At 60.7% G+C, this 17,073-nt stretch overlaps 1 protein-coding gene across 1 annotated transcript; it reads right to left on the bottom strand.

Annotated features, from left to right (window-relative positions):
• Positions 1 to 435: 435 nt before the first annotated feature.
• ADGRD2 (adhesion G protein-coupled receptor D2) lies at positions 436 to 14,130 on the bottom strand. Its single transcript, XM_034663729.1, has 16 exons — positions 14,034 to 14,130; positions 13,202 to 13,340; positions 12,048 to 12,153; positions 10,975 to 11,170; positions 10,186 to 10,301; positions 8,861 to 8,964; positions 8,563 to 8,665; positions 8,130 to 8,283; positions 7,486 to 7,619; positions 7,284 to 7,399; positions 6,297 to 6,417; positions 2,256 to 2,297; positions 2,086 to 2,139; positions 1,889 to 2,003; positions 1,252 to 1,307; positions 436 to 627 (listed from the first exon to the last, which is right to left on the bottom strand). Exons 1-16 carry the CDS (start codon positions 14,128 to 14,130, stop codon positions 436 to 438), a joined length of 1,845 nt encoding a protein of 614 aa, XP_034519620.1.
• Positions 14,131 to 17,073: the final 2,943 nt, after the last annotated feature.

Raw genomic sequence — 17,073 nt, 5'->3', positions numbered from 1 at the left:
GACAGGGACCCAGGCAGGGGAGGAGGCCCGCTGGGAGCCTACGGTCCTAAGGGTTTGGGTTTCGAATATGCCTCGGCTTACACCTATGTGACTGCCCCGGTGCCTCAGTTTCCCCATCTGTGGGGTGGGAGCTGACCCCAGCTCTGCCACTGCTCAGCTTCCCCATCTGCTGCACTGGAGGATAGTTTCCCCAGGTCCCCAGATGAAAGGAGTCAGCAAATGCAGGGCTTTAGCCGAGAGCCCAGCCCTGGTTAGAGCCGCACAAACAGGCCTCTTGCCCAGGCTGGGAAGGATCCCTGGGGTTGAGGCGAGACAGTGCCTGGAGGCCCCTCCTGCAGTCAGCTATGTGCTAAGACTGGGGGACTCAGGCTGAGAGAGGCTGACCGTGGCCAGAGGCCCCTCGGCTCCCCTCGGGCCGGGCTGAGCTCCCCAGACTCATTCCTCTTCGTGAGCAGGGCCTGGGGCGGCCCCAGCCTTGCCCCGCTGCCCACAGGCCCCATCAGCCCTCTGGTTGGGGGAACTGGACCTGCGAGGAAAGCACGTGCTTCTCACCAGGTTTGGAACTCCTTTTGGCCCACAAGGCATCAGGACAGGGGCTCTGAGAGGGGTGCGGCCAGGAGGCTGGGCCTGGGGGGCCAGACAGAGGGGGTGCACAGAGGAAGGCAGGCTCCTTGCTCTCTGCCCCTCCTGCAGCACTGGCTCTGGGAAGGGGTCCCAAATCTACCCCCTGAGCGCGCCTCTCCCAAAGAGCCCTGCACTTCCTGACAGGCCGCCAGGGTGCTCATCTGGGACTTTCAGCCCAACAGGAGGTCAGGTGGGCTCGCTTCTCAAATCGCTTCCATCCTGGTGCAGTGGGGCCGAGGGGGTGTCCAGGTGCCAAGGGGAAAAAGGGAACTCCCTGGGGTGGGAGCCATACCTGCTGCCTTGAATGCTGTGAGCTCCACAGCCTGAGGAGAGGAGGTTGTCAGGGGAGAGGGCCCCACTCCTTCAGCTCCCCCTTGCCCTGGGGGCCCTCGGTGACCTTGGTGATGACTCCCCCACCCCCAGTGGCCTTGGCATTCAGGTTCTGCCCCTGCACATTCAGCGGCTCCCGGGGCCCTACCACCTGGTAACTGAGGAATGGGGCCCCTTTGATCCCCAGAGGAAGCCTCCTGCCCCGAACCCTCCCCTAGTCCCTGTGGTTTCCCCCACCCTGTGGGACATACTTTCTAGCCCCCTGGCAAGACCCTGCCACCCCTGTCCCAGCCTCACTGGTCTCTCAGGTTCTGCAATGGAGAAGGTTGTGGGGATTCTGGGGCCGTGGGTCCCTATAGGAGAAAAACACTGGAGTGGGTAAACTTTTCAGAGGCTGAGGCAGGAAGCTCTCTCTCTGCTCTCCCGCCCTGGACAGGAGACTCATTATCAAAGACCGTAAGGATCCCCTCAAAGGTTTAGTCCACAGATTAATGATGAAGAAACTAAGGCCCAGAGATGGAAGGTAACACGCCCAAGGGCACACAGCAGGTGAGCTAGGAGCAGGGACTGAAACTCCTGGCCTGCCTTGAAGTCATTTAGCCCACGCTCTATCTCATCTACCCGAACCTCATCTACCCACCTGGCTTCGGGAACCCGTAAACCCCATCTACATGGAGACCCCAGGAAGGTGACCCTGGGCAAGCCCTGCCTCTGGGCTGCACAGCAGGGGCCCCGTTCCCAGGTGGTGGTGGGAAAAAATAAGCCATTTCTAAGCCATCCCCCAGGCCCCGTGCTGGCAGAATTCCCTGGGCCTCAGTCTTTTTGTCTTTCGGATGGCCTAATAGGATCTGCCATTGCCTTCCCAGCTTTACCTGAGCACTGGGGAAACTGAGGCTCTGAGTAGTACTCAGACTGGGGGCTGGTGTGGCCTTACCTCTGACAACCAAGTGTCTTCGGGCTGGAGCCAAGGCTACAGGGTTGTCCTGAGCCACCTCCAAGGGACCCAGGGACCTCGGGTGGGACCCCCGGCCCATGGGGCTGGAGCAGGCCTGAAACGAAGGGGTGTGGGCGCTGGAATCCTGGCGGTGAGTGGGACCTCCCATCCCAGGATCCCCACGTGCCCGCACCCACCGTGAATGCCTCTGTTGCCTTTTTCTCAGTCATCCTCTTCAGGGCGCTCCGGACCTGGGGGATGGGCATCGGGGGCAGGCCTCGGACCCTCCCCCTGACCCCCAGCCCCAGGTGCCCTGCAAGTTAGCCCTGCCCACCCCACCCCCCAGCAGCTGGTGTCCCCAACTCACCTCCCTGTTGTAGGCAGCGTAGACCAGGAAGATGTATGGCCCCTGGGGACAGACCCAGCATGTGGGTGGGTGTCACTGCCTGGGAGCCCCCCCCCCAGCTTGGCCCTGAGGCCACGAAAGAGACACACCCACAGATAGCCAGACATTCTGAGACACAGGCTGATGAACACAAATCCTGCCCTGCCCCCTTCCTGCACTTGGGAGGGGACATCTGTGACATTCTATGGCACAGAGAACCAGAAGGGGCTTGCCCCACTTGACCCCATGCCTTCAGCCTCTGGCCGCCAGACAGCCTCTCTTCACTCTTGTCCCTCTGTGCTCCCCCACCCCAACCTGCCCCATCCTCACAGCCTCACCATGGCTGCAGGAGTGGGTGGTAGGGGCGGGGGAGGGGGGACACCTTCCTGAAATCACAGCTGAATCAAGTCCTGGGACAGCAGATGTGTGAATGTGGGCTGATTTGTGCCTCTAGCTGAGTGTCTCTCTGACCCTTTGTCTCTTCACCCTAGAAGGTGGAAGCCAGGACTCAGCTCCTGCCGTGTGTGAAGGACTCGGCTCGGTGGCTGGGTCATAGCTGCCTCTTCCTGCCCATGCACGTGAGGACCCGGCCACTCACAAAGTACCATCACACTTGGGGTGACAACCCTCATAGCAGCTCCGTGCTGCGGGGGGTGGATTAATTCTTCCTGTTTGATGGAGAGGGACCCTGGGGCCTGGGGCAGGGAACAGGGCAAGGAGTCCCAGGCCAAAGCGTGACCCAGCAGGTGGCATTCGGAGCCTAGGCCTTCCTCAGATTCTGCCTGGATGGGTAACAGCCCCGGCCCTGAGGCTCAGACTGGAGGACACAGATTGGGGTCCAGGGGCCTCCTTGAGGCCTCCTAGCCTCAGCCTCAGAGCCTGACTGCTCCCCCTGGTTCTTAGGCCCTAACTGGGTTGGTAGCACCATCCACCCTAAGACAGACCCTGGTGCCCCCAGACCCCCACTCCAGCCAGCCTGTCTTCCCCTTGCAGCCTTTCACCCGCTCCTCACACCCAAGCAAAGGCAGCTTTTCAAATCCCGCCCCAGCCCCACCAGCACCTCCCTGCCTAACATTCTCCGAGGCTCCCTGGCGCTCCTGGGATCACATCCCAGCTCCTTACAATAGCTCGGGGGACCCTGCATGGTCTGGCCCCCACGTCTTCTCCTGTCCTATTTCTCACCGGCTCATGTGTCCCCCCCCTTCATGTCTCCGTTGGGTCCCACCATGCTCCCCTGACCTAAAACATTCTTCTCTCTCATTGAGTTTGGGAATTAGCTGAGAATCACTCCCTCCAGGGAGCACCCTTTCTGCCTTTCCCCACAAGTGGCTCCTCTGTCCCCAGTCTCGGCTTCCATCATGCCACACTGTGGGCGTGTGGCTTTGGTGTTGGTCTCTCCCTCAGGCTGAGGCCCCCGAGAGCGGCTCCTGGCTCCCATACACAGGCATGCTCTCTCCAGGACGCAGCCCAGCGCCAGCCCCCGAGTGCCTGGAGGCAATAGATCCGCTCACGCTCCTGGGGCTCCTGGGGGTGCCACATGTGGTGCTTTGCCCTTTGCAAATACCACCTCCGTTGAACCCCATAAGGATCCCGTGATGTGGAGAGTAGCATCCCCTGTACAGAGATGTGGAAGCTGAGGCTTGTTTCAACTTGTCTGGGCCTCCCAATAGGACTCAGGCCCGGGAGCCCCAGCTGGTTGGAAGCGCGGCTTTCCCGCCACCCAGCCCAGGAGCCCCAAGGAGCCACATCAGCCCTCAAGGAAGAGCGAACGAGGCCCCGCTGAGTTCAGTCCCTCTGCCCAGGCCTGCTCCAGGGAAGGAGGGCGGTCCTGAGGGCAGGTCCTGCCCAGCTGATGCCCCGGACACAGTGAGAGAGGGACACCTGGAGGTGGGCAGGGGGAGGAAGACAGGGAGGGATGGCAGGTGGATGGAAGACAGAAGAGAGGAAAGGCCAGATGTGGGGAGGGACCCAGAGAAGGCAGCCTGACTGCGGGACCTGCCTGGAGATGGTCCCAGGTCACACGCCATCTGACCCTGCAAGACAGCCTCTCCTCTCCTTCACCAGGAGATGTTGGCAAGGAAAGTCTATGGCTGACTGGGAAGGTGAGAGGGGTCATGCTCAAGGACAAAAGCCGGGGGTTCAGAGGTCAACAGAAAGGGAGACACAGGGAGAGGGCCATGCCAGAGGAGGAGGGGACAGAGAAGGAACCTCAGAGAAAATTCAGAGACAGGCCAAGAAGCCAGACAAGGGGGGAGGAAAGGATGGGGAGGGGATGGAGGGAGGGAGGCAGAGAGGTGTCACTGGCTCCACGGCTCTGCCCACCTGAGGGCCACTGCAGTGGTCGCATGGCAGTGGGCTGCTGCTGTCGCGGCCACCACTGGAGGGGGGTGGGGTCACCCCAGGCAGTGTCGCAGGCTAACCAGGCAGGGCCCACGTTCGAACCCAGGATGCTCTGGAAGCGTGGGGCTGGAGGAAGGGCTTCTCTGTGTCCGGGAAGGGGTGTGGCGCTGCCCTCCGCCCCTACTGCTCAGGCCCACACAGGTCTCGGGGAGCCAAGTTTCTTTGGGAATAGCTGGAACCCCCATTTTTCTTCATTTTCTGGGCCCCTCTCTGGGCATGGCCTCTACGCTCCCCCAGCAGCGGCGCCTTCTTTCTTCTCTCCACTCCCACGCCTGGCCAAGAGTAGAGCGTCCCCACGGCCCAGGGGGAGAAGGCGATGTGGGCTGGGACCTGGTAGTCCCCTCTGCACCCTTCCTTGCTCCCTGCCCCCCCAGCCCTTCACGCCTGGCCTTGGCCGTGGTCGGCTCCACAAGAACATGGCATTTTGCAGCCTCCTTGTCTGCTCTGTCCCCACTGCCTCGAGCAGGGCCCGGGGCCTGGCACCTCCTAGGCATTCGGTGAACATTTGGATGAATGACCAGGTTGGGCCTTTGCTAACCCCAACTCTGCCCCCGCACCCCCCACCCCCTGCAATCTCCGCAGCTCTTCCAGGAATAAGCCAGGCCCTGTGCAGATGGCTGAGAACACAGACTCCGGACTTGGGCAAGGCCTTGGGCAACGGCTTCACGGGGTCTGTTTCCCCATGGGTAAGGCTCGTTTGGAGATACAAACACGAGCCTGTCCCGGGGCTCAGAGCACCTGCACATCTAAGTGCCTAACAGCCTCGGGCCCCTTCATCCCAGGAGAGGAGGGAAGGTCCTCAGGAGGAGCTCTGGGACACAGGGACCGTGGACAGAATTTGTACCTCATTTCCTGAGCTTTCTTTGTCCCTCCCCGAGCCACCCCCTTTCTCAGCCCTGACAGGAGCTGGGAAGAGGATGTGCGGACAGAGGAGGCAGTGCTGGGGGCACCAGGGAGGCTGAGCTGAAGGCCCTGCTTGGACCCACCTCCGTCCCAGCATTCAGGTCCCTGGGTTGTGCCTGTCTGTGTCTATGTCTGGGCCCCCACAGGACCGCAAACCCCCTGAGGACAAGGACCTAGTCTGACCCCTCTCCGTGGCTCCCGGACACAGGACCTGACAGGCACACGGGGCTTCCTGCAGCCCCACTGTTCCTGCCTCATTTCTGTGGGCTAAGCCTTGGCCTCCAAACCAAACCCTTTCCTAACTGCTGTCTTTGCCAATGCAGTGAATGCCGCCCCACAGCGGGCCACCCACTGATCCCGAGGGGACAGGTCACACGCGTCCTGCGCCCCATCCCTGGCTTCCTGCTGAGGCCTGAGGTCACTCTAGCACCAGTCAGGGACCTGGAGCTTCTGCCACAGCCCTGAGTATCTGTACCTCAGCTCCCTCGACTGGAAAATGGGCACAAAATCCTCCCTGATGTGTTGCCTCTTCGATTCGAGGCTTGGTTCCCACTCTTGCCCTCACCCTCCTGCCTCTTGACAATGTCCCCTGGTTGCTGTTGGTGACTCCCGTGATGGAGAGGACACTCCTTTTCCCATCTCCTGACAAACCAGTCACTCCCTCTGAGCTCCACTGCATGTCAGAACCCTGGTCCCAGATGGTCCAGGGCCTGGAAGTACCTGGAAGGAATTGAGGCCCACGGCGGCGTAGGCCCAGGCTGGGCTGAGATGCACGAGCACGCCGACCAGCCAGGTCAGTCCCAGGACGGGCAGCAGGACCAGCACCGGCTTCACCGTGGCCCTGCAGGGGAGCAGGCAGGGCTGAGGGAGGCGGGCGTGGCCTGGGAGCCCCTGCAGGCTGCTGGGTAGGGCAGTGTGTGGGCGGTGCCTGGGGAGGGGTCCGAGGTGCAGACCGGGGACTGCTGCTCAGGACTTAGGTGTAGCTGGAATCTTCAGCTGGACTTGGCTGTCCCTTCTCAGGCCCAGAAGTGGTTTGAAGCAGGGCAGTGGCACTGGGGAGATGGGACTTCAGTCCCAAACCTGGCTCAGAGGAAGTGGCAGCTGTCCACAGGGAAGGCTAAGGACTAGGCCGTGGATCCAGGGGTCATGGAGTCCAAAGTCTTCCCTTTTCAGGGACCCCTGGGGCTCCCTGGCTTTTCGGGGACCACTGGCTTGGGTTGCCCTGCCCTTGGCACAGGATGGGGGCAAGAGGAAGGCCAGGGGGATCCTCCTTTCAGCAGGACATGGCCCTGGAGAGTGATGGGAGTCCTTGCAGGGGTAGGGACCTAAATCCTCACTCTGAACCTGAACTTCTGGGGACCGCCTGATCCGGGGGGTCTCCCCTACCTTGTCCCTACCAGGCCATCCGTGCCATCAGTACGTTGAGCCCCCAGGACGGCGGCTCGTGTCTCTATACCCTCCCGCTCATCGACACTTAGGACTGATGACCGTCCCGCAGATGACATACATGGCCATGTGCCCACCCATGGCCACACGCATGCGTGCGTGCACACACAAGCAGGGATGCACGTGCACGTGTATGCTCAGGTATAGCCTTGTACCCGTGAACACACATGGTCTCAGGACCACATCCTGCCGCCATGGACGTGCACAGGCTCCCATCCGCTGAGCCTCCCATCCGCTGAGCCTCCCGCTTCTGGGCCTTACCATGTCTGGATCCTGACCTGCTCCTGCAGGCAGGGCTGTGGGCTCAGCATGCGGGCTCGGCGGCGGGCGCTGGACACTGTGACCATGACCACGCGGACCAGGATGCAGATATTGGCCTAGAGACCGGGCGTCAGTGGCTGAAAGGGCCTCTCCCTGCCCCAGCGTGACCCGCCCCACCAGGCCTCCAGGCCTCCCCGCTCACAGTCAGCACGAAGAGCACAGGCCCCACAAAGGCCCAGATGGCGTCTGTGTGCACGTTGAGCCAGCAGTGCCCGGCGGCCACGTAGTCATGGGGGAACATGGCCAGGGTGATGGCCACAATGGCCACAGGCACACCTAGGAGAAGAATGAGTGCCCTCGGGACCATGCCTCACAGCCTGTCCTTCCCCGGACCTGGCCCCTACCCCAGAGCCGCGCCCACAGCTGTCCCACAACAGCAGTGCACTGGTGGGCACGGGGAGATCTCTGCAGGGGGCTGGGTGGTCCTGATCCTTCTGGGGTGGCCTTGGAGCCCTGAGTTGCTGGGGAGCGGGACATCTGGGACAGAGCTGAGGGCTTAGGGGTGGGAGTCAGTGGAGATGGAAGGTGGTGACTGGCAGGGGGGTCATCGGGCCACGGATCAGGGAGGCGGCGCTAGCGGTGGGGAGTTGATGTAGTTGGAGGGGAAGGTGATGGACGGGTTGGGGTCGGGTTAGCTGGAGGGTGACAGAGCTGAGCCAGCTGAGCTCGTGTCAGAGGCGGGTGTGGGGTGCCTGGTGGCGATGGGCATCGGGCGGTGTTGGGCAGCAAGAGGCCGCACAAGGCAGGGTTGAGAACAGAGCATAAGCGGGGAGCAGAGGGGCTCACCCCAGCCTGTGGCATAGTAGAGTGTCATCCTGGGGCCCGGGCGCATGCTCACGACCACCACCTTGCTCCACAGCAGGAGGCCCTCCACCAACATCCAGGAGAATGCGACCAAAAAGAGGAGGTGCATTACGGCTGTGACGGCCACACAAGCCACCTGTGGGCAGGACGGTGGCCGAGCCCCAGCAAGGCCAGCTGTGGGCGTAGCCCTGCTCTGGGTCCCATGCTCACGCCCGGAGTCACCAACCCAAGGAGGGATCAGAGGGGAAGGTCTCTGGGCCGTGCCCTGGGCCCACCTCCACCCTTCTGGGCCTTTGTTCATCTCTGGGCCATGCTCCCCCCAGGAAATGGAGCCAAGTGAAGGGAGCCAAAGTGGGAGGCAACCCAGAAAAGGCTGGTCCCCCCTGAGCTCACAAGCACACTGCTGGGTACCCACCTTGCTGGCCTTTGCCCACTCGCTGGCCATGAGGAAGCCCTCTGCAGAGGCCAGGGAGAAGGTAAGGTTCTTGTGGACCGTGGTTCGCTCTGACCTGGGGACCCTGGACAGGCAGGAGTCCGTCAACAAGGACACCCCTAGCAGCCCCCACCCGCTATCAGCTGCTGCCTGCTTGTGTCCCCGTGGATGAGCTAATGGGGTCAGAGATGGCAGCTCCACAGGGGGCCCCCAGCCCTGAGGGAGACCCTGGACCAGGGTCTCCTGGGATAAGGACGGACACAACCGGAGCTCGACTCACCCGGCTGCCAGGAAGAGCAAGAAGGTGGTGGCCAGGGCGCAGAAGGACACACCGCAGCCCACAAACGAGAGCGTCCTCAGCAGCGACTCCTCCTCAGCGCTCCTCTGCGGGAGGGCCGAAGACCCCAGAGGACAGCAACCTCGTCACCGCCCTGACCTGAGCAGACCAGGCCTCACCCCGTCCCGGTCCAGCCAGGCTCCCCAAGCCTCCTCGTCTGCGGTGAAGCAGGGATGGCCGCAGCACCAGCCAGTGAGGCTAGGCTTACATACAGCAGGAACTTAATAAGAGAGCATTTGCATGTCCTCTCCTGCTGCCTCTCCCTAACCTGGCCCTGATTGGTCCAGCTGTCACTGATTCCACAGCCCCTGAGAGCCCTGGATGAGGTGCCCGACGCAGCCACAGGGAGGGGATGGCATGGGACAACCCCCCCATGCTGAGGGAGCATGGAGCTGACGTGCAAACATGGCCACGCCCTGTTTTTACAGGACAAGTGTGTCTGATGGTATGTTTCTCTAGTGTGCTCCCCAAATACCAAGGGCCCTGGCATCTCTGAGCCTCTGGCCCTGTCTCTCTCAGTCTCTTAGCAAGTGACCACCCCGAGTCCCTCGCCAGCTCCAGTGAGCACACCCGTCTTGCTCTCCTCCTGGAACTGGGTGTAAATGCTGGGTCCCCCCAGGGGCCTCCCCTGGTTCGGTCTCCTGTTCCTTCTGACCTCATCCCAGCCACGGCTTTACCCACGGGCTCTTCCTCTCTAGCTGAGACCTCTCCCACCCCGACGCCCTCAGCCCCATGGCCTGCCCCACCCTGTTACCCTCCTGTGTCCCCTGACATGACGTCCCTCATCCCCCGGCTGCCCTGGCCTCTGTCTGCGACCACCTCCTCCTCCCTCAGTCCCACGGTCCCCCCAGGGCTGGGCCCCTGCCCTCTGCCCGCAGACCCCTCGCTGCTCTTTGCCCTTCCGGCTTGCTCCTGGCACCGGAGGGCACCCTTGGGGTAAATCCAGCTCCCGCGGAACACGTTCGTGCTGGTCCTCTGCCGACGGAGTCGCCATCTGAGCGCATGGGCACCCTAGGCTCTGGGATCTGACCCCTGCCCCTTGTCCCTCCATCTTCTTCCACCCCTGGGCCTGGCAAGGGGAGCTCCAGACACATTGAAGTTCTCGAATGTGCTGAGGCTGTCTGCCATTTCTAGTCTCCTTGCCTTTGCTGGGACTGGCCCCCCACTGGGAATGCCTTTCTGTTCAGCTCTTGGTCACCCTTTGAGACCCGGTTCCTACATCATCCTCCCCCACTCCTCCCTCCCGACCCTACCGCTCTGGGACTCACCTGGGCGTCATACACCTGCAGCAGGACAGCGAAGTTGGTGCTGTGGTTGCAGAAGCAGGCGGTAGAGTCCTCGTAAAGGGTGGTCACGGAGCAGCCAGTAGTGGCCCATGAGCCCCCTGTGTCCGGGCTGGGGGAGGGTAGGGGACAGAAGAGCTCTTGAATGGGGTGGGCGTGGGGGTGGGGGTAGGTGGCAAGCAGGAAAAAGCCTCTCTCCAAAGCTTGGGGCCCATCACTGCTCTGCCTCTAACCAGCTTTGTGACCTTGGGCAAGCCTCTGCCCCTCCCCGGGCCTCAGTTTCCCATCTGTAAAATGCACTTAACACTCTCAGGGATGATAGGGGGCCATGGGGCCAATACCAGTGATTACAACTGATTAATTGCATTCATTACTGAGCTACAGTGATTAATGTCGAGCTAAGGATCCAGGGCAGGGAGCTGGAGCTCATCTCTGACCCTCCTCTGCTCCTTCAAATGCCCAAGGGCCCTGGCCTTGGGTATATCATCAAGTCTACCACCTATCTATCTGACAGATTAGTCTCTTCCTGGGCACCCCACAGAGTGAGCCTGCATATCTCCCATGACGGGGAGCTTACTACCTCCTTGGTAACAGATTCTCTTGCTCCAGCTTGTGCGGAGGCACAAGGCAAGGGAGGGCCTGAGGCAAGACAGGTGGTGATTGGAGACCAAAAACACACCTCATCCTCAAGCGGAATGGATGGCTTAAAAAAAAAACAAACGAACACCAAATTGCTTTATTTGAAGAACTTGGAAATGGAAACTCACCTGATACTGAAGTTCCAGAAAGCACAGACAGGCTCCACCAGTTTCTGCGGGAAGGCCTGAGGGCAGGACACAGGGACAGAGCAAGTGTGTGAGTGTGTATGGGGGGCACGGGGCAGGTGTGTGAACGCGTATGGAGAGGAGAGGGAGACCAGGAAGATGCAGGGGGAAGCTGAGGCCTCTGAGTTGGAGGGACCAGGGATTGCCTAGCGTGGGTCATGGGTGAAGAGGTGGGGAAAAAGGCCAGTGGGGAGGCGGAGGGGAGGGAGGGGGAGGCTTGCATGCTAACATCATGCATAATACTGAAATACTGGGAATGAGCTAAATGCCCATCCTTCGGGGAGTGGTAAAACCACTGTGCTCGGCCCTCTTGGAATGTTCTGCACCTGCTGAGATGAACAGACAGGTCTCTATCTCCCGGCAAGGAAAGAGCTCCGTGATACGTTGCTCAATAAAGAGAAAAGCTGCACATCGTCATGCATAGTAGGGGCCCGTTTATATAAAAAAATGCAGACATATGGTCTATGTAATTGTGAACACACACAAAAGATCTGGGATTCCACATCAGTTTATAGAAAAAGACCTGTTCCTGCATAACCCTAGCGGGCTCTTCCAGGGTATAGCTGCGTGTGGCTTTTTACGCATACCCCCTTGCTGGGCACTTAGGCTGTCCCAGCTGTCAGGAGCACGTTGCCGTGCAGGCCTCTGCACGTGTCCCTGGGTGTTCCAACGGGGACCACTAGTGTTTCGAGTCCCGCATGCCTATAATGAAATCCCAGCTCCGCCGCTTACAAGCTGGGGCCCATCCCCGCCCCTCCGCCAAGCTCACTTTTTGCCTATGTCTAGTGGGCAGTTGGAGAAGTACATGGACGTCGCTTATGTAAAGCATGCAGCATAAAGTGAGTATGTCATAGACCACTTCCCTTTCTGTTCCCTGGAAGACAATGGCGTGGCTTGTGAATGAGTATTTTTCTTGAACATTTTTAGACCTTGGTTTAAAGGAATGAATATTGGGGTAGGGGGACGCCAAACCAGGGTAAGTGTAGTGGGGTGGCAGTTCCCAGAAGCACCAGCTCCCAGTACCTGGGCCTGGTGCTGCAGGTGAAAGGTCACGGCCGTGCTGACTTCCCCGGTTTCATCCCATACCTCAGCGGAGATGATGGCTGAGCCCACCTGGGTGCTTAGAAACCTGCGGGGAGAGAGAGAGCTTTTAAGGCCACCAGCTGGCTGTGCGGGAGAGGTCGTGGCTGGCCTGGAGATGGGGAGAGGATACCCTCTGTGTCCAAAGAAACATCAGGAAATGTCCTGTGCTTGGAATGAGGGCACATGGGTTCCAGTTTCACCTTGGGGACTTGCTACAAACTCAGTAAGCCCTGTCTTCTCCCTGAGTCTCAGCACTGAAGCCAGGCCCCCAGACAGTCGTCAAGCCAGGTTCCAGGGGCATGCCTTTGGCAGGCCCAGAGATGTTGTGTGTGCTGGGGACGGGGAGGGTTTGGTCCTGGCTGCTAAAGGCAGATTTGCCTATCAGAATGAGGGCTCTGGGATGGGATGGAGGCCTGGCCCTCCCTGGGGAGGGGATCTAGGCCCTCAGCAGCCTACTGGGTGGGGCCCACTTACCCCTGCATCTTGCTTGTCTCTTCTGAGCTGTCAGAGGCCTGGGGCTCTAGGCCAGGCTCCCCTGCGGTGTGCTGGAAGACACTCGAGCTGAACCAGCTGCAGATCACGGTGACTCTGGAGAGGCCTGGCTAAGTGGGAGGGGGCCCAAGACCCCACCCTGTGACTGAGCAAGTGCCACGGGTTGGCCCAAGGGAGATGCTCTGCCCACCTTACAGATAGGGAAACTGAGGCTCACAGAGATGAATTGCCTTCCCAAAGATCACACAGTTCATAAGTGGTCGAACTGGAATTCCAACCAGCCAGGGTTCATGCGCTCAACGTGGCAGCTCTAAGGCCCTTGGCCCCATGTCCCCGGATGGCAGCAAGTGTGGCGGCTCCCTCCACCACCCACTTACAAGAAGAAATGTGTGGGGTTCAGTGCAGGAGGCTCCGTGAACACCTACTATGTGACAAGTGCTTGTAACCTCATTAACAACCCACAAGGCACATACAGAGGACAGTTAGAGATGACGAAACAGGCTCTGAACGGTGAGGTGACTTATTCAAAGTAACAGAGGTAGCAACATGAGGGCTGACCCAGACCCCAAGGGGGGACCCACTCCCCACCCCGCCCTCCTTACCCACCTTTCCCGAGGAGCTGCTTCACTTCACCGGCGGGGATACGGATGTGGCCGGGCCCCTCTGGGTGCCCGCGGGGCATCGTGAACACATAGCCCTCTGTGCTGGCCTCCGTCAAGTGTATGCTCTGCACCTCCAGACCTGGGACCAAATGGGGCTGGGTGGCTGGACCTCCGGGGGGAGGTCTTTCTGCTGGGCTGGCCCCGCCGGCAGGGTCGGCTTGCCCGTTCCTGGCCACGGGGCCAGGCTACTGTTCCAGCTCAGAGAGGCTCAGCACCTTGCCCAGGGTAAGTCTGACTTCTTCAAGTCCAGGGGAGGGGATTACTGAGAAGCAGGTCCCTGCGGGCCCGGACCTGAATATCAATGTGCCACCAGAAACCACTGGGCACCCAAAGGACACAGGTTTTGCCAAAGTTCCACCATATGAGCCCCAGTCAATCTACAAACACTCACTGAGTGTGTTTGGGTCTGGCCTGAGATGCAGAAATGACTCAGAAATGGTCCTGAAACTCAGAGCTTCAGGAGGAATGATGTCATTACCACAAAGGCAACAAGAGATATGTCAAGCCACCGGGGTGACGGCGGAAGGAGGAACTGACTGTCAGGAGAGAGCTAAAACCAGAAAGCCTTCCTGGAGGAGTTGATGCTCAAGCAAGGTTCGGAAGGATAGAGAGGAGTCTGCTAGGAGGTCAGGGGAGAGAGGGCATCTAGAGGGAGGGCAGGCGCGGTCACAGGCAGGAGACAGAATGGAAGTGACGGAGGCCGAGGAGAGACCTCTGAGCCTGGGCCGCACGCAGGGCCCAGCTGTGCGGGATGGGTGGCGAGCAGGCTCACCGGCTCGGGGGTGCTGGATGCGCAGTCGGGGCTGCTGGGACGTCAGCACGGAGCTCAGCAGGGGCGCCAGGCGCTGTACACTTGCCACCAGGGCCATGGGGCCGCCGACCACCTGGCAGGAGCCGCATCTCAGCTCCCTCCCACCCCGCACCCTGCCGCCGCCTGCTCTGCCCGCTGTGGTGAGCGCATCCCCAGAGATCTGGGAAGCGGCCTGCCTGCTCCAGGCGCTCAGGGGCTCCTCAGGGGGCTCCTCAGGGCCTCCAGGAGCAAGTCCTGGGTCCTCAGGCTGGTGTCTGAGGCCCCGCCCGATGGGCCTCTTCTGACCTCTGCAAGCTTCTCCTGAGCCACATCATCGCCTAGCCCAGGCGAAGGCCTCCCCGGGACCCGGGCCTGCCGGCCGGTCGTTTCCAACCAGGCACACTCTGAGTGTGGGTTCGTGCCTCTCCCATCTTTGGTCTGGTTCAGCACTAGACCTACAAAAGGTGCTCAATCTTTAGATTCCAAAAGAGAAGCCATGGGGGGGGGGGCGAGGCCCGGGCACGGGCAGGGGAGGCGTGCAATAATGGGACAACTTCCCTGGGCTAGGTGGGCCATCACTGCGCCCGTTTCCTCCTCTCACGGCCTCAGCAGGGCAGGTAGGATCATCCCTGTTCTCCAGGGAAGAAGACCAGGGTTCAGAGCCCAGCTTTTCCTAGCCTCTCTACCACAGTGCCTCAGACCCCCAGTCAAACATGGGTCCACACCCTTCCCGGGATGGGCGCTCATGTCCCCAGGGGGACCAATCCGTGGAAACAGGCTCCCCCGTGGTGCCCTCTCCAGCCTATCCCCAAGCCCAGGACCCGTTCTGGCCTCTCAGGCTGCAGTGGTACCATCTCTGTCCCTTCTGCCCCAGAGACTTTCACGCCATGTCTATGACCCCTCGTTCTCTCCTTTCTCTAGGCCGGTCACTCCCAAGCCTACAGCCACTTCCGCCAAAGGACGGTTCCCACCCCCGTGCCGTCTGGAGAGCATCTCTCCTGTTCTCCTGAGCGTCTGGGCTGTGTTGGAAGACAAGATGGCCGAACACTCAGCACAGAAGACCTCCCTCTTAGGGGGGCCGCCAGATTCCTGGATATGCGGGAGGTCCTTATGGATTAGTGGCTCTTATTTTCATCTGCAGAAACTATTATTCAAGCGTGGCTGTGTGTGGAAGTTCAACTTCTATAATAGATACAAGAGAAGCTTCTGGGGCACCTGGGTGGCTCAGTTGGTTAAAGCGTCTCAGGGTCCTGAGATCAAGCCCCACGTCAGGCTCCCTGCTCAGGGAGTCTGCTTTTCGCTCTGCCTCTGCTTCTCCCCCTGCTTGTGCGTGCTCTCTCTCATAAACAAATAAAATCTTTTTTTTTTTTTTTTTTTTTTAAAGAGGAGCTTCTTTTGATGGATGGAGAGATGGAGCTCAGCAACAGTGCTGACCGGCCCATGGCTACACAGCAAACCGGAGGCAAGGCTGGAACTGGAGCCCAGGCCTCCCCGCCATCCCCCACCCCCAGCCCTGCCAGCCTCACCTCGCTGACTGAGAGCCACGCGCCAGCCAGCTGCTCGTCCAGGACCAGGCTGGCCACAGACACGACGCCCTGGCCTAGCTGCTCCCAGGGACCTGTTAAGGGCTCTGGCTCCCCAGCCCCAAGGGCTGTCACCCTCTTCAGGAAGTGCACGACGGCCAGCAGCGCAGCCGGGCCCAGGGGAGCGGCCTCCTTTGCCAGGACTCTCTCCAGGATACCCAGGAAGCTGGAGGCCTCAGCCGGTGACAGGTGTCCGTGGGCTTCAGAGAGAGGGTCCGGGAGGAGCTGTGGGCAGAGCAGCCACTTACGGCAGGTCTGGCTGTTAGGAGGGATCTCCCAGGGGTCACACTTGGGCCCCGCTAGGGTCTTCCTGGTGGGCCCATGTCAAATGTATCACAAGCCCCCAGCTCTCAAGGGCTCCCAATAGGGAATACAAACAACCCTTAATTGCTGAAGACACATTAGGTGGGTGTCCCCTTTATAGGTGAGGAAACCGAGGTGCAGGGAGGTGACCCATAGTGTCCCCAGACTCTTCAGCCCCCTGGAAGGGGGACTCACCACAATGGTGTTGGCCAAGGCATTGACTCGGCTGATAACATCCTGGCCAGGCCATGACTGGGCGTCCTGCAGCCGCTGGTACGTCTCTGCAAAGGAGGGGATGCCAGGCTGCGTCCTGAGTAACAGGGCCCAGAGGGGCTTCACCCACGGTTTGCTGCTCAGGGAGGAAGAGCATGTTGACAGCTGTGTGTCTGGAGCCTTACAATGATCTAGATGGGGAAACTGAGTCATACAATGGCCAAATCACTTGCCCAAGGACACACAGCAGGGATTCACCTCCGGGTCTGTCTGGCCCCCCTGTCCTGTAGTTTGGGCTCCGTGGAGGCTCTGAGACTTTGAGAAGATTCTGAGTTCCCAGTTTGTGCCAACTGCTCACTCCCCCTTGGCCTACACGGCTCCATACCCAGCTATCCCTTCAGCAGAGCCCTGGGCACTGCCAGGGCGCACCTGTTCGGTAGCAGCAGAGGAAGGGCCGTGGTTGAAGGCAGAGCAAAGAGCCCTCCGTACGAGATCCTGGGTTCCACGTAGGGCACTCCTCTGAGGGCACTGGCAGGGATGGGACAGGTGTCAGGGCTGTGTCCTGGCTCCCCAGCAGCCCCCGTGACCCACCGGCCTGTTCGGGCCTTGAAGGCATCTGTACACCTTAGAGGGCCAGGACGCAAAGCCCCCAAGTTAGGGGGCGACGTGGGAACCCGGGTGAAGGCGCTGCAGCCAGCACAAGGCCTGATAAAGGCAAGGAGGCTAGCGGGTGAGCCTACTCAAGCTACTGGGACTGGACATTTGCCCGCCCGGCTTGGGGAGGGCGTGGCCAGAGCTGGGCGTGGCCAGGTTCGCAAGAGGTGGGCTGGGTCTGGGTCGCAAGCTCGAGCTCTGAAGGGAGCCTACAGGAGCCAGGGGGCGGGGCGTTGAGCTGAGAGGTGGGGCGGGGCTTAGCAGCCAGG

Source organism: Ailuropoda melanoleuca, chromosome 7 (genome assembly GCF_002007445.2).
Source record: "Ailuropoda melanoleuca isolate Jingjing chromosome 7, ASM200744v2, whole genome shotgun sequence".
In the NCBI taxonomy this organism is placed as follows: Eukaryota; Metazoa; Chordata; class Mammalia; order Carnivora; family Ursidae; genus Ailuropoda; species Ailuropoda melanoleuca.
This window is presented reverse-complemented; position numbering and strand designations above follow the sequence as displayed.

Coding starts and splice junctions, on each gene's coding strand:
- ADGRD2 (XM_034663729.1), bottom strand. CDS start 14,130: ATGGCCCTGGTGGCAAGTGTACAGCGCCTGGCGCCCCTGCTGAGCTCC. Junction 10,302..10,974: donor CTGTGCTTTCTGGAACTTCA/GTATCAGGTGAG, acceptor GCCCGGACACAG/GGGGCTCATGGGCCACTACT. Junction 2,298..6,296: donor TGGGCCTCAATTCCTTCCAG/GTACTTCCAGGC, acceptor GTCTGTCCCCAG/GGGCCATACATCTTCCTGGT.